The sequence below is a fragment of the Ambystoma mexicanum genome, chromosome 11, assembly GCF_040938575.1.
Source record: "Ambystoma mexicanum isolate Mex_15411 chromosome 11, UKY_AmexF1_1, whole genome shotgun sequence".
In the NCBI taxonomy this organism is placed as follows: domain Eukaryota; kingdom Metazoa; phylum Chordata; class Amphibia; order Caudata; family Ambystomatidae; genus Ambystoma; species Ambystoma mexicanum.
Window position 1 is genome coordinate 57,917,726 of NC_090934.1, and position 16,049 is coordinate 57,933,774.

Consider the following 16,049-nt stretch of genomic DNA (forward strand, 5'->3'; position numbering starts at 1 on the left):
CACGGTCACCAGCAACAATGAGGGGGTCTGATTTCCCAAAGTATGTTCCACCAAACCCTTCCTCTATCACCTACTTAAGCCCTGGATGGCTATTAGATACGCAGACACCAATCACCAATGCTGAGGTAAAAGGATAATGCAGGGGCTTGGGATTGGAGGGGAGGCAAGCCCAGAACATTCTGGAAGTCTGCAGTGATCATTGATCAGCTGGGACATGAAGGGAAAAAGACCAAGATGCATACGTTAAAACATATTAGGAGAATGTAACACGCATTCTGATTGGCTCTCGCTGGTTCGTTACCTGATTCTCGGCAGGGATTCCAGCCGCTTTGTCCTCTGGGGGGGCGTGGCAACCCCCCAGCCAATGAGGAGGCTCGAAGCGGGGCCATCCTAGCTGCAAGCCTCCACACGGCTGGAGGCTGCCATCGTCCCCTGCCAGGGACTCAGGCACGTTTTCTTTTTTTAATTTCTTTTCACTCCCTCCCGCCCCCCTCCGACCCCACTTACCTTCTTTTCTGTCATCTTTTGGGAGGGAACGCGCTGGGAACACAGCACGTCCGCTCCCAATGGCCGCCATGGAAAGGGAAAACTGACTTTTCCCTTCCCGGCGGCCATTTTCTGTGTCATTTTTCATGCCGCTTGGGGCATATTGCTTAATTTAAGCACAACATGAATTGGACAGGGAGCAAGCTCTGCAAACAGTTTGCATACCGGTCCTCTTAGCATATTAGAGTTGGTGGGTCCATCAATGGGAGCAACATGTGGACTTTTGTGGATGTGCAGCTTACTCTAAATTGTATTCAAAGTACCTTCCCATTTTTGTTCACAGCAGTCTCCTAGAGTTAATGACCAATTTGTATTTGTAAACACGCCACGGGTGTAAAAATAAAAACTGTTTTACCAGGCCTGCTCCAGCCACTCCATTTATAAGCACTCTGCGTGTCCTTCACTGAAATACTGTTAAAAACAATCATTGACAAAGCCACTGAAGTCCTGTTGAAAACAACATTGGCAAAGCCAACATTTTTGGCTTGTGCATACGTTTTAAGCTTCTGCCAGGCACTGCTATTAGATGCCCAGGTGCTTGCACCATTTTGCACCTGCTACCAACAATGGGTATTTAATCCCACTACAGCTGTGCCAGGCAAGAGCCTTTCCCATGCCTACACAAGAACCCCAATTGCCAATCCTCATTGAAATTTAAAATGTACTCTTTCCCTAACTGTATTCTCTTGTTTTATTGTTACCATTCTATGTTTGCTGACCTTTGCTCCTTTGTATGTTCTGTAAAGTATCTTTGTTCTGGTAATTATTAAAATGTCTTGGCAGACTTTCCGAGTTTCCGATGGCTTGCCAACTAGCCTCTCTGGAGCAATTTTGTCACAATGCATGAGGGATGTCACAATCGCTCATCATCAATATTCTTACTGACTCATATAGCTCTTCATGCTGCACTCCAGCTTCTAAGCGCTTGACCGGCCATCTAACCCATGATGTGTGGTATCATGCAGCTTTCAAGACAAGCACAGTGTCCCTGAGAGATTCTCCCTGTGGAGCACATGGCATGCAAAGCTCGTAACACAGGTTCAGAGGTCTCAGGGAAGTCAAAGGTCACTAGGCATAAGACTTTTGAAAATATAAAATGGTGTTATATTGAAAACAAAACTCTGAACTTCAAAGAAATGAAAACAAAAGATAAAGTAAAAACCACAATTAAGAAACAATAGCAATAATGAGAGCAGAAGATTGGGAGTAGAGCAGATTCCAGACACAGCTGCTCTTACATGACCCTTGCTGGTCTGGCCGCCCCCCTCGTGCATTGGTCCTCCCGAAGATTTACAATGGATTATGAAAAGGGGGTTCATGAGCAGATGAAGGTTACCTGAGACGCAGCCAGCGGTCGGTGACCTCATCCTTCTCTGGCCGGCTTCTGGTGCGCATGTGCAAATGAGGTGAAAGGTGACCAAAGGATGGACAGGAGGGAGGGGGTCAGAGGAGTGGAGAGAAGAAAGAGAAGCAGGTGAGAGCAATGACCATGAAGGTGGTTAATGGGTGGAAAAGAAGGGTCTGCAGACACAGTAGGCATCCCCGCACCTGACTTCAATGGCCAGTCAGCCCTGTGGCCCCAGAATAGAGCAGCAGCGCCCAGATTCACCAGATTATCTCTTGCTGAGGATCTACTGAAAGGGTCATCAGATGTTTTTTTTAAAATCTCAAGTAGCATCACATCACAGCCTTCCACAGAAGGACCTGAAGCACGCCCCTGTGGCCAGCATTCCACACCGCTTGTATTAGTGAGATCAGCAAGTCATGTAATCTGCTCCATGTCAGAAAAGAGCACTTCTCTGTGCAGGCCCTTAAAAGCAGCAAGGGCCTGAGCAGCAGAAGAACTAAATGAGTCACTTCTGGGCATCACAAATACTAAATGATAAACCCCAGGGCAGCAGAAGTACTAAATGAAAAAAACCCTGGGCAACAGAAGTACTAAATAAAAAACCTCTGGGCAGCAGAAGTACTAAATGAAAAACCTCTTGGCAGCAGACATACACAATGAAAAAAACCCTGGGCAACAGATGTATTAAATGAAAAAACCCTGGGCAGCAGAAGTACTAAATGAGAACCATCTCGGCAGCAGACATACTAAATGAAAAAACCTCGGGCAACAGAAGCACTAAATAAAAAAACCTCTGGGCAGCAGAAGTACTAAATGAAAAACCTTGCGGCAGCATACATACTAAATGAAAAAACCCTGGGCAACAGAAGTACTAAATAAAAAACCTCTGGGCAGCAGAAGTACTAAATGAAAAACCTCTCAGCAACAGACATACTAAATGAAAAAACCCTGGGCAGCAGAAGTACTACACGAGAAACTACAGGGCAGCAGTAGTACTACATGAAAAAAACATGGGTAACAGAAGTACTATATAAAAAACCCCTGGGCAGCAGAAGTACTAAACGAGAAACCTCTTGGCAGCAGACATACAAAATGAAAAAAACCCTGGGCAACAGATGTATTAAATGAAAAAACCCTGGGCAGCAGAAGTACTAAATGAGAACCATCTCGGCAGCAGACATACTAAATGAAAAAACCTCGGGCAACAGAAGCACTAAATAAAAAACCCTCTGGGCAGCAGAAGTACTACACAAGAAACCGCAGGGCAGCAATAGTACTACATGAAAAATCTCTAGGTAACATAAGTGCTAAATGAAAAAACCCTGGGCAGCAGAAGTACTAAATGAGACACCATCTGGGCAGAAGAAGTAATAAATGAAAAATCTCTGGGCAGCAGACATACTAAATGAAAAACCTCTGGGATACCAAAGTACTAAATGAGAAACCTCAGGGCAGCAGAAGTACTAAATGAAAATCATCAGGCAGGAGAAATACCAAATGTAAAACCTCTGCGCAGCAGACATACTAAATGAAAAACCTCTGGGCAACAGAAGTACTAAATGAGAACCCTCAGTGCATCAGAAGTACTAAATGAGAAACCTCAGGGCAGCAGATGTACTACATGAAAACCATCTGGCAGCAGAAATACCAAATGAAACAAACTCTGTGCATCAGATGTGCTAAATGAAAAACCTCTGGTCAACAGAAGTACTAAATGAGAAACCTCTTGGCAACAGAAGTACCAAATGGGAAAACTCTGGGCAACAGAAGTACTAAATGAGATACCACAGGAGAGCAGAAGTACTAAATGAGAAACATCAGGGCAGCAGAAATACTAAAAGAAAATCATCTGGCAGCAGAAATACTAAACGAGAAACCTCAGGGCAGCAGAAGTACTAAATGCAAAACCTCAGGGCAGAAGAAGTACTAAATGAGACACCATCTGGGCAGAAGAAGTAATAAATGAAAAATCTCTGGGCAGCAGACATACTAAATGAAAAACCTCTGGGATACCAAAGTACTAAATGAGAAACCTCAGGGCAGCAGAAGTACTAAATGAAAATCATCTGGCAGGAGAAATACCAAATGTAAAACCTCTGCGCAGCAGACATACTAAATGAAAAACCTCTGGGCAACAGAAGTACTAAATGAGAACCCTCAGTGCATCAGAAGTACTAAATGAGAAACCTCAGGGCAGCAGATGTACTACATGAAAACCATCTGGCAGCAGAAATACCAAATGAAACAAACTCTGTGCATCAGATGTGCTAAATGAAAAACCTCTTGGCAACAGAAGTACCAAATGAGAAAACTCTGGGCAACAGAAGTACTAAATGAGATACCACAGGAGAGCAGAAGTACTAAATGAGAAACATCAGGGCAGCAGAAGTACTAAATGAAAATCATCTGGCAGCAGAAATACTAAACGTGAAACCTCAGGGCAGCAGAAGTACTAAATGCAAAACCTCAGGGCAGAAGAAGTATTAAATAAGGAACCTCAGGGAAGTAGAAGTGCTAAATGAAAACCATCTGGGCAGAAGAAGTACTACATGAGTATCTCTGGGCTGCAGAAATGCTAAATGAGAAACCTCAGGGCAGCAGAAGTACTAAAGAAAAAATATTAGGGCAGCAGAAGTACTAAATGAGAAACCTCTGGGCAGCAGACATAGTAAATGAAAACCATCTGCCAAAAGAAGTCTAAATGAGAAACCTCTGGGCAATAGACGTACTAAATGAGAAACCTCTGGGCAGCGGAAGAACACAATGAGAAACCACAGGGCAGCAGAAGTACTAAATAAAAAACCTCTGGGCAGCAGAGGTACTAAATGAAAAACCTCTGGACATCAGACATACTAAATGAAAAACCTCTGGGCAACAGAAGTACTAAATGAGAAACCTCTGGGCAGCAGAGGTACTAAATGAAAAACCTCTGGACATCAGACATACTAAATGAAAAACCCTTGGGCAACAGAAGTACTAAAGGAGAAACTTCAGGGTAGCAGATGTACTGAATGAAAACCATCTAGCAGCAGGAATACTAAATGATAAACCTCAGGGCAGCAGAAGTACTAAATGAGAAACCTCAGGGCAGCAGAAGTACTAAATGAAAACCATATGGTCAGAAGATATACCTAATGAGAACCTTTGGGCAGAAAGTACTAAATGAGAAACCTCTGGGTAGCAGAAGTACTAAAGGAAAAATATCAGGCCAACAGAAGTACTAAATGAGAACCTCTGGGCAGCAGATGTACTAAATGGTAAACCTCAGGACAGCAGATGCACTAAAGGAAAAATATCAGGGCAGCAGAAGTACTTAATGAGAAACCTCTGGGCAGCCGACATACTAAATGTGAACCATCTGGCAGAAGAAGTACTAAATTACAAACCGAGAAACCACTGGGCAGCAGAAATACTAAATGAGAACCTTCAGGGCAGCAGAAGTACTAAATGAAAACCATCTGAAGATGTGCTAAATGAGAAATCTCTTTGCAGCAAAAGAACTAATTAATAAACCTCTGGGCAGCAGAACTACTAAATTAAAACTCTGAGCAACAGATGTAATAAATGAGAAAACTCTCGACCACAGAAGAACTAAATAAAATACTCTGGGCAACAGAAGTACTAAATGAAAACATCTCACAGAAGAAGTACTAAATGACAAATGTCTGGACAATAGAAGTACTAAATGGAAACCTCAGGGCAGCAGCAGTACTAAACGAGAAACCTCTGGGCAGCAGGAGCACTGAATGAAAAGCGTCTGGCCAGCAGACATACTAAATGAAAAACCTTTGGGAAACAGAAGTACTAAATGAAAGACCTCTGGGCAACAGAAGTACTAAATGAAGAACCTCTGGGAATTAGATGTACTAAATGAGAAACCACTGGGCATCAGAAATTCTAAATAAAAATCCTCTGCACAGAAGACGTGCTAAATGAGAAATCTCTTGGCAGCAGAAGAACTAAAGAATAAACCTCTGGGTTGCAGAACTACTAAATTAAATATCTCTGAGCAACAGAAGTACTAAACGACAATACTCTGGACCACAGAAGAACTAAATAAAATACTCTGGGCAACAGAAGTACTAAATGAAAGCCATCTGGCAGAAGAAGTACTAAATGAGAAACCTTTGGGCAATAGACGTACTAAATGAGAAACTTCAGGGCAGCAACAGTAATAAATGAAAAAAATGTAAAGCCAGCAAAAGTTCTGAATGAGAAACCTCTTGGCAGCAGAAGTACTAAATGAAAACCATCTGGCAGAAGAAATGCTAAATGAGAAACCTCTGGGCAATAGAAGTACTAAATGAGAAAACTCTGAACCAAAGAAGAACTAAATAAAATACTCTGGGCAACAAAAGTACTAAATGGAAACCATCTGGCAGAAGAAGTACTAAATGGGAAACCTATGGGCAATAGACGTACTAAATCAGAAACTTCAGGGCAGCAGCAGTACTAAATGAAAATATGTAAGGCAGCATAAATACTAAATGAGAAATATCTCGGCACCAGACGTACTGAATGAAAAACCTCTGGCACATAGCACTACGAAATGAGAAACCTCTGAGCAGCAAAAGTACTAAATGAGAAATCTCTCTGCAGCAGAAATACTAAATGAAAATCCTTTGGGCAGAAGAAGTGCTAAATGAGAAATCTCTTGGCAGCAGAAGAACTAAATAATAAACCTCTGAGCAGCAGAACTACTAAATTAAAAATCTCTGAGCAACAGAAATACTCAATGAGAAACCTCTGAGCCACAGACAAACTAAATGAAAGACCTCTTGGCAGCAGAATTACTAAATGAAAAACCTCTGGCCAACAGACGGACTAAATGAAAAACCTCTAGGCAGCAGAAGTACTAAATGGGAAATCTATGGGCAGCAGAAATACTAAATGAAAAACCTTGGGCAACAGAAATACTAAATGAGAAATATCTGGGCACCAGAAGTACTGAATGAAAAACCTCTCGGCAATAGAAGTACTAAATGAGAATCCTCCGGGCAGCAGAATTACTAAATGCAAAGACGTTGGACATGAGAAGTGCTCAACGAGAAACCTCTGGGCAACAGAAATACCACATGAGAAACTTTTTGGGCAGCAGAAGTACTAAATAAGAAAACTCTGGGCAGCAATGAGAAATTTCCAGGCAGCAGAATTACTAAATCCAAACACTTTGGGCATGAAAAGAACTAAATGAATCACTTCTTGACAGAAGAAATACTAAATGAGAAACCTCTGGAAGCAGAAGTACTAACTGAAAAGATCTCTGGGCAGCAGAAGTAATTACATTAAAAACCACTCAGCAGCAGAAGTACAAAATGAGAAACCTCTGTGCAGCAGAAGTACTAAATGAAAAACCTCTGGGCAGCAGAAATACTAAATTAAAAACCCATGGGCAACAGAAGTACTAAATGAGAAACCTCTGGGCAACAGAAGTACTAAATGAGAAACCTCTGGACAGCAGAAGTACTAAATGAGAAACCTATGGGCAGCAGAAGCAGCAACAAATGAAACCCCACTGGATTTTTCTGTAAAGAGGAGCTGATTGGCCTTAGTGGCAATCAAGCCTCCAGTGTTGCACCAACATCTCATGTTTGCCGTAACCTGAAAGTGGTTTCTGGTCACTATTCTTAGAGGACCTAAGGCGACATGTTCTTGTTCAGATTTACCTGTGTAGGTGCCAGGTCAGGCAATGCTGCAGTGATATGATACACCCACCCCTCTGCCTCCTAGATGGCACTAGATGGCATTGCTGTCAGTCCATGTAGAATGCCAGGCTCAGGATAAGGAGGTGGAAAAAACTGACCACGCCACTCTTCACATGCTAATGATGTAGTGTTCAAAGGGACTCGCATCTGGTGAAGCCTTCGGTTTGCTCAGCCTTTCAACATCAGACAGTGAGAAATGAAGAGTGCTTTCCTTTTCCTCATATTCAGAATAGTGAGGAAGTCCATTTACACCACTCCTAGGAGGGCATGTGCTTGCACTCCTTGCACAGAAGGGTAGACGAGCTCGCCCGGGGTGTGGGGTGGGGGGGGGGGGGGAGGGGCAGATCAAATCTGATCTTTTTGTAGATAAGATATGCTACAAGTGGCAGGGCCTTGAAACGCTGTCTCTCAGAAGTCAGTAAAGTTAACACGTTGTACCCTACCTGCATATTGAAACCCTGAACGTTTTCATCACTTACTCTAAAAAAATGGAACCTAACAATATTCAAACACTATCTGTGAGTTGCATGAATCTTGTATTATATACACAGCATATTATCTCCTCTGCAAAACATGTCGTTGTGGGACAGTTTATGGCCTTTCAAACCCAGAAGATCTGTTTAAAATGAAGAGCTATAAGTGGGACCCCCCCAACCCACCCCCCCCGGGTCTCTCTATGGCATGAACACTGAATGTGGGCCTTGCTCTCGTGTCTTCGCTTTTCTTGTATTACTTGACCAGGAACCCCGGTTCCTGGAATGTGTAGGACACGTAAACATGGTGGTTGAGTTCCACCTGTCTCACGGTAACTAGTAGTAACGAATGAAGGAGGTCAGCATCCAATCACAATCCATCATGCCTCTTCCACAACTCCCAAAGAGATAAATATATATATATATATATACACAGAGTTGGTAACTATTCTTATACACATTGCACTAAATGTACTTCCTACTTTTCCTCTTTCTCCTTCATGAATTTTTTATGGTCTGAAGGATTGGAATTGGTTAACTATAACGCGCTTAATACCCAGAGGTTTTGAAGCACGGACCCGGGGATCGAGCCTGTGTTGCATTGCGGCGTCTTGCTTCCAAGGCGAGCGCGTTGCCCCAGAGCTATCCTCCCGAGACTTTGGAATTTGGGAGATTTTGGAAGTACATTTAGAAATCTCCTTGAGATGTAGCCTCACCTTCCAGATTTGCAAAGATGGACGGGAAGGAGTCTGTGTGTGTGTCTCCCATGTGTCAAGACAACACTTTCAAGTCAGCAGAACCCAGAACATGGACTCAGGTTCGGAGCCCGTCTGCCCATGAGTCTGACCCAATGATCAGGCAGCAGGCCCCCACTTGACCTCTAGAAGCCAAACACTTTGCATAGAAGCCCCACTGCCTGCCCACTTTCACACTCTATGTTTTGTGTCTCTCTCAGAACAAGTGGCTGTGGCTTCTGCTTACCCACCAAAATGAAATAGAGAATTGGCCAAGATTGACCGAAAGTCATCATGGGAAGTTCTAGGCAACCAGTCCGCAGCAGTAGAGCTTTCCAGCGACTCCCCCCAGATCTTCAGCCCAAGACACCTGCCCTCCTGAGTTCATCCCCTTCCCGACACTGGAGACCGAACACCTCACACCACTGCAGACAGAGGCTTCTTCAAGGCACTAGCTTTGGCAGGGAGAGGTCACAGACGTGCCTAGACGAACAGGCCTTCTGAAGCCGCTTTGCTTCCCAGGAGTTTTAGGGTATCACGGCTCAGTATGGAGAAACGCGAGGCCCCTAGAACAGGCAGGGTTGGCTGTAAGAAGTCATCTTCTCATGGCAGGTCTGATAGGGTCACGGTCCAGTGACCGACTCCTTGGGATCGTTCACCCCTGACATCTACCGGATGTCAGGGATGTTAGAGTGAAGGTAGGTCTGTTGACACCCTTATATCCCCCGCATATATATTGTGCAGAAGGTTTGCTGCCTACTAAGGGAAGCAGAACCTTTCCTATCCTGGGCCGCGTCACAGAAACCTTCCACTGGTGCAAAGGCAACTTTTCCCGGTATCGGCACATGGGCCGAACACATATTGGAGGTCTTTTTGCACTCAGCAGAGTGCCAAATTAAAGTCTTAAAGAGGGACGTAATGATGTTACACGTGATTTGCACGCGATTACACGTAATGTGGTTTGCACGCGTTCCCGCTTCTGTCTTGGAAGAGCACCCGGTTTCATGCCTGCGCAAGACTTTCATGCATGTGTAAAAGCAATGGGCTTCCATGGAACCTGCTTTGCTTTGGCATCTGCTGATGAGCAGGTGGACTCCACAGGAATCCATTCGTAAACGCCTCTAGCAGAGTGTCATTTGCCAGCAGCATTTACTTTTTAACAGTGAATGGTAGAAGCAGCTTTGGCTTTACACGTGACTTTTACACACTAACTTACACATGTGTAGAATTGCATGCCGGGGACCCAACAGCACGTACATGCTAATGTCGGCCGTTCCCTGCCTGCAATGTGTGTTTTGACATAGACTGACCCCTGTGTTTCTATAGTGCTAATGCCCTTCTGTAATAGCAGTAGGACTGGGACAATTCTTTGTGCAAAATTGCATTGAAGCAACGCATTTAGTGCAGTGAAGCAATGTTTTCCCTAGTGCGAATAAGTTGCAAGATTACATTTGCTCCAGTGCACAGTTTCTGCAATACAGCCCCTCATCACCCTAGGTCCTACATCGGAGGTCTAAAATATGTAGCTCAGCAGATGTTTTGGACTATGGCTCCCATGACCCCTCGCCATTGATTAGACTGGCTAAAGCAGATGGTACTTGTAGGACAACACATCTGGAGAGCCAAACGTTGCAGACCCCTGCTGGATATAATGGTGGGGGCTACAGGGAAAAGCAGAGAAGGCATCCATACGGTTGAATGAGGATGTGTGATGGCTCACTTGTGTGCGATGATGGAAGATGGAGGTGACGGTCTACTTTAGGATAGCAAGATGTGAACTATGGTGGTGAGGGCCTATGGATAGACCGTGGGATCCTGGCCTGTGACCTGCCACTGACAGCTGCACACTGTGACAAACAGAGAGAAAGGTCCACCCAGAGCACACGCTACATGGAGGAGCAGGGTCAGTGGAAGATTTGAGTGCCGGTAATATAGCTCAGCAGGTTGAGCGCTCGCTGTTGCGATCTGTGTGTGATCTGCAGGTCGCAGGTTCCGATCCTGGCAAGACCATCTCAGTCTTTCATCCTTCCGAGGTCAATAAATGAGTAGCAACTTAAAAGTATTCTCTGTAAAACGCTTTAACAAAACCACTAAATAGATAACACATCATTATCAGTATCACCCCTATTGCGTGGCCTAGGGTTGTCCAACTCCAGACCTCAAGGGCCAGATCCATGTCGGGTTTTCAGGATATCCCTCATTAATATTCATGAGATATCTTTGCATAAGGAGCAGCTGGACACATCCCAGTAAGCACTGAGAGGAGATTGTCAAAGTTCAAAATACTGTCGCAAACAGAGACGAGACCCACAACCTGAGACACACTTGGACAGGCCTGTCAATAGAATATACAGAAGACCACAACACACATGAACATTAGAAAGCACAACACCTTTCAGCATGGGGCCACCACTGACACAAACAAAAGCAGAGACTTCAGGTGTGCGGCCACTCCTCGACCACAGGAGGACGGGGTGGCCAGCAGAATGTGGCACACTCAGACAGAGGAAAGGGGAGAGTCCATAGAGTGAGCGAGGCATGCAGAAGGCACAGTACGGCACGTACACAGACAGAGCACTGGAACTTGCGGGCAGAAAGGGGAGTGAGGTGAAGAGGGGTCCGGCGGACAACGCCAAAGGAGGGCAAACACTCACAACAGAGCAACGAGTATGCCCTACCTTTCCCCCGCACAGTGCGCAGGGGCGCCGGGCCTCTGGCCGGAGGGGAGCGAGTTATAGTGCGGAGGCGCCTCGTTCATTCTCCTCACCTCGCAGTTCCTAAGCCCCCCGTTGCGAGCACGGCTCGTAGCATGCATAGACTCAAACAGCAGCACCAGCTCTCTAGATGGGAGTCAAATACATGCGCAGAAATTAAACTTTCAAAGGAATGGCTGAAATGCAAATTAAACCACAGACATGTGCATCATGGGTAAGGTTTAAAGGCACAGTATTCATCATGGTCCAGACAAGCTCATGAAAAGTGGGTGCATCTTCGACCGCCTTCCCAGAATGCTGTTCTTCTTCCTCTCACATACACCCAGATAACCGATATCTTCACACATCCTAACTTGGCAGGTTTGATGCTCCTTGTGGGTCATATTTAGTCTAGTTGCCGGTTTGCAATTTTACTTGGTTCCCCAGGAGATATATTTCTGGATAAATAAGATATGCTCTAATTATCCGCACACCTCTATGTATTTAGACATCTCCTTATCCGATATTCACTGGTAATATTCTGAGGGGGCGTGAATTCTTTGGACAATGTGTTGTTTTAAAGGGAGACCGTGCCACTGTGCAGCAACCTGAGTGCCATGCATGAAGCAAGCAAACTTTATGGTGACATTTTGCCTGACATCCATTAACTAGACAGGGAAAAAAAGGCATTGTTGGACGACCTGTGTTAAGGTCTACAAAACTTTTTTTTCAATTGAAAGCCTGCTTTTTTATGGTGGACGGGGATTACCCCCATACCACTTTCCATGCCTTTCAAACCCCTTCCCATTTTTCATTACATGTTCCCAGTACATCCTAAATAAAGGGCAACCAGGCACAACCAGGTCCCAGGACACAGGGCCAGGAATTCATATTAATATTGCAGGAGGTGTGTCACTGATCTGGCTCTTAATGTCAACTTGCCCCAAACCAATGCTGAAGTGTTCCATAAAGTATGGTTGCCTTACCTTGAGAACTTTTGGCAGCATTCTGTGAGAGGCCTTATGAATTTGAGCCCAGGTTCCTAACACTACTGCCTAAAGTTCTCCCTTGCTCCCCTCCCTTTCCTTGTCACGCATGCACTTGCGCGTTCTCAATGTCACTGGGCCTAGGAAAATTGTTGTATTCGTTCGCCCTTGTTCCCCTCCCTTGCCTCGTCGCGCTCTGAATCACTTGTGTACGAGCGCGATAGAAATAAAATGTCAATATCCATAAAGAATTTAACTTTTCATAGAAACATCACAGCATCACAGCACTTCAATCCATGGCTTGGACATTGGATGGAAGACCACTTGTAAGGTCAGGTTTGGGGTGCAGACTCCAGTGCCTATTAAAACTAGATGAACTCTCCTCTGGAAGATGATGTACGCCCTCGTAATCCGCCAGACAAATAGCTACACCTCTAAGTGATGTTCTGCGGGTTTTACAAGGTCCCATGCTTAGATTATTGACTATGAGAGCGAGGTACCAGACCTGCAAACTAACAAAGTGGCTTGTGAAGGGTGTAGGGGGGGACTAAACTAGTAAGGTAGCAAATTGGCTCGACATCTTTATTAACACAGCTGATATGGTCAATATGAAGACGCATCTAGAAATTCTACTCTGGCCCGAGATGAACCAACCAACAGAGATATCAAAAATATTGGAACCAGGCCCATAGGACTGGAAAAGTGCCGTTGCTGATTAGGCTGACCCAGTGCCAGGGCCATGCGTGGTAGACCCTTGTGAGTATTCATCGCCTAGAGAAGTGCCTGTGGCATTCCACCCATGTGCCAGTTTACCAAGTCTACCACAGGACCAGAGGCATTTGAAAGGCATCATCCATGAGGAATTCTACTCGTTTATTGTAGATTTCTTTCCTGTAGACTTTATCGTTCTGTCCACTACAAAAGGCTAGTGTGTATGTCTCACAGGTAAGATAGTTCTACAGCACAACACATATTTCTGACCCTTCCTGTGCGACCTCCAGTTCAAAGCTTATCTGTACCCCTACGCTACATTCATACTTGAGTCTTGTCATGAGCCATTCATTTTTTTTAATGTCCCCAGAATACTGTTCCTTTAAAAATGAATGCTCAAAAGGAAAGGGAGCAAATTAAATCACATGTGAGAAGTGAACAATGGAGGACATTTGGATTTGGCAGGTTCACACAGTGCAATTTAAGTACCACCACAGGATCTGGTATGTGAATCCCTCACAGACTTGAAGAGACATAATAACCACAATTTACATTGGGGGAGTTGAAGAAGTGCGGTGGAAAAGTGGACCTCGGGGGAAATTTCAGATATTAAAATTGTTAATAATTAAGGTTCCAATAAGAACACATGAGATAATGTAATGGGGTGGGGATATTGAAACTGGTCAACTATATGCCAAGGAGACCATTGTAAAATTATTTAAGAAACAAATAATATTTTGCATGTGGGATATAAAGGTTGTGGAATGTAGAGCAACCCCCTCAGATAATACATTGGAAATTATTGGCCAATATAGAGAAAACATTCAAAAAGGTTTTGAGAAACAATTCAAAAATGTTTGCCAAACTGAAACCTCTTGTATATGAATACATAATTAAATGTGCACCAAAATTCCATGCTTAATGTGGGTAAATGTCACAAAATGGACAATGAATCGAATGTGTCGAATAGATTGTGTAATGTGAGGGAAAGTGGCACATAATATTAGTATAAAAGAAAATGTACGTTTTTTCTGGTGGAAAGATATATTTTCTTGTGTTTAAATATCACAGTGTTCTTCTAAGGATTTAATCCAGAAAAATGTTCACATTGGACCAGTTCCACCACATAGAATACTATGCAGTGTATGAGAAAATATCATACAATGTACACAAATATATGCAATGCATAGGAAAATAGCACATAGTGCACTCAAAATATCCTAGCTGTTGATGAAAATGGAATGAAAATCGGTAGAAAGAATCCCCAAATGTATCAATATATTCCTATAATGTATTATTAAATTACACAATATATGTCAACATATCACAATGTCATGCAATTTATGGGGTTTTGTTATGCAATGTATGGCACAGATTAAGATTTAAAGGGATGGCACAACATATATGGTAAAAATGCACAATGCAAAGAAAAATTGCATTTCTGGTTTGAAAAAATGGCACATAATATATTGGACCTATATTAAAGACTTATATTACTACAGAAAATGCCATGTAATATATGTTACATTATGTTGTGATATGTATAGTGTCATTAGTCATGGGAGTGAGTTTATTGCCACTTCTTTGACAATGTTCTCATGTATTGAAATGTCAAGTGTTTTATATTACCATGCTCTAAAATATTGGACACTGCAACATAAAACATAAGAAAATATTATCTAGTGCACACGAAAATGTCATGCATTGTATGGAAGAATAATATGTGTACAACGTTATTCTAAGCATTCAAAACTGGCGTACCACATGGGGAAATTGCATATTGTATAGAAACAAGTTGCAAAGTATTAGAAAATGCTGCACAACACATGAGAACATATCATGCAAAGCTTGAAATAATGAAAATCATTACATAATGCATAGCAAAGATCACAGGAACATGTATATTAAACTGACAAATATTGCACAATGTAGGAGAATGTGTCATCGAATCTATGAGAAACTGGAAATGTACAGATTTGAAAAAAATGACAAGAAATATAGATGAAAATCAATACAACGTAGAGGAACATGGCACGTAACAACAAGTGTCACATAGATAACGGGACCATGCCCTGTGATATTTTTATACACTTTCACCTTTTGCCATGGTTTGAGAAATATTAGCGTACATGTTGTATGTACTATTTTAAAAAATATGAGCAAACATTGTATTATGTACTATTGCCCCCTATTTTATAAGAAATTATCTCCTACATTACATTTTTCTTTAATTGTTATTATTTCCACAATTTGTGATGCCATCATGTTATATCTTTTGGATTATGTTATAAAGACTAAGATTCCACACAAAGTGTAATACAGTGTCCCAATGTATAGAAACACTGCATCCAATATGGTTAAATTGTAACCTCAGTGAAAATGGTGCACAGCAAATGTGAAAATACACAATCAAAAGTAAAATATTGCATGGGGCAAAGTGTGAAAATATATGAGGAAATGAAATAATATTTTATTTGTGAATGCCTCATACACAAATGCCAGTTAATGTAGGATAAACATGTATCTATTTTATGACAAAAGCTTATGTTATGCACAAGGAAATATAGGGGCGTTTGTAAGAAAATGTCACTGTGTTTTAGAACATGTCATTTATTTATGTTGAAATTGTACCTTCATTTATTTATTGAATATATTTCCTGTACCTCCATTTATTGCAAAGTACTTCACATTGCCACATTTGATATTGGAATGTGTATGATTATTTCTGGGGAAATTATAACATGCAAGAAAGTTACACAATTAATTATTTTGCAGTACTTTGGAAATACTTTGTAAGCACTTTGGAAATGTTGAAAATGTTGAAAATGTATTAACCTCTGTGTGCATTATATT

General features: G+C 42.7%; 1 protein-coding gene across 1 annotated transcript in view; it reads right to left on the reverse strand.

The window, feature by feature from the left end:
* The window catches only part of KCNQ4 (potassium voltage-gated channel subfamily Q member 4), an 899,641-nt gene that overhangs the window by 139,334 nt on the left and 744,258 nt on the right, over positions 1–16,049 (reverse strand). The window contains exon 9 of the mRNA XM_069622544.1: positions 11,485–11,646. Coding sequence (XP_069478645.1) covers positions 11,485–11,646 — 162 coding nt within the window. The remainder of the gene's footprint in view (positions 1–11,484; positions 11,647–16,049) is intronic.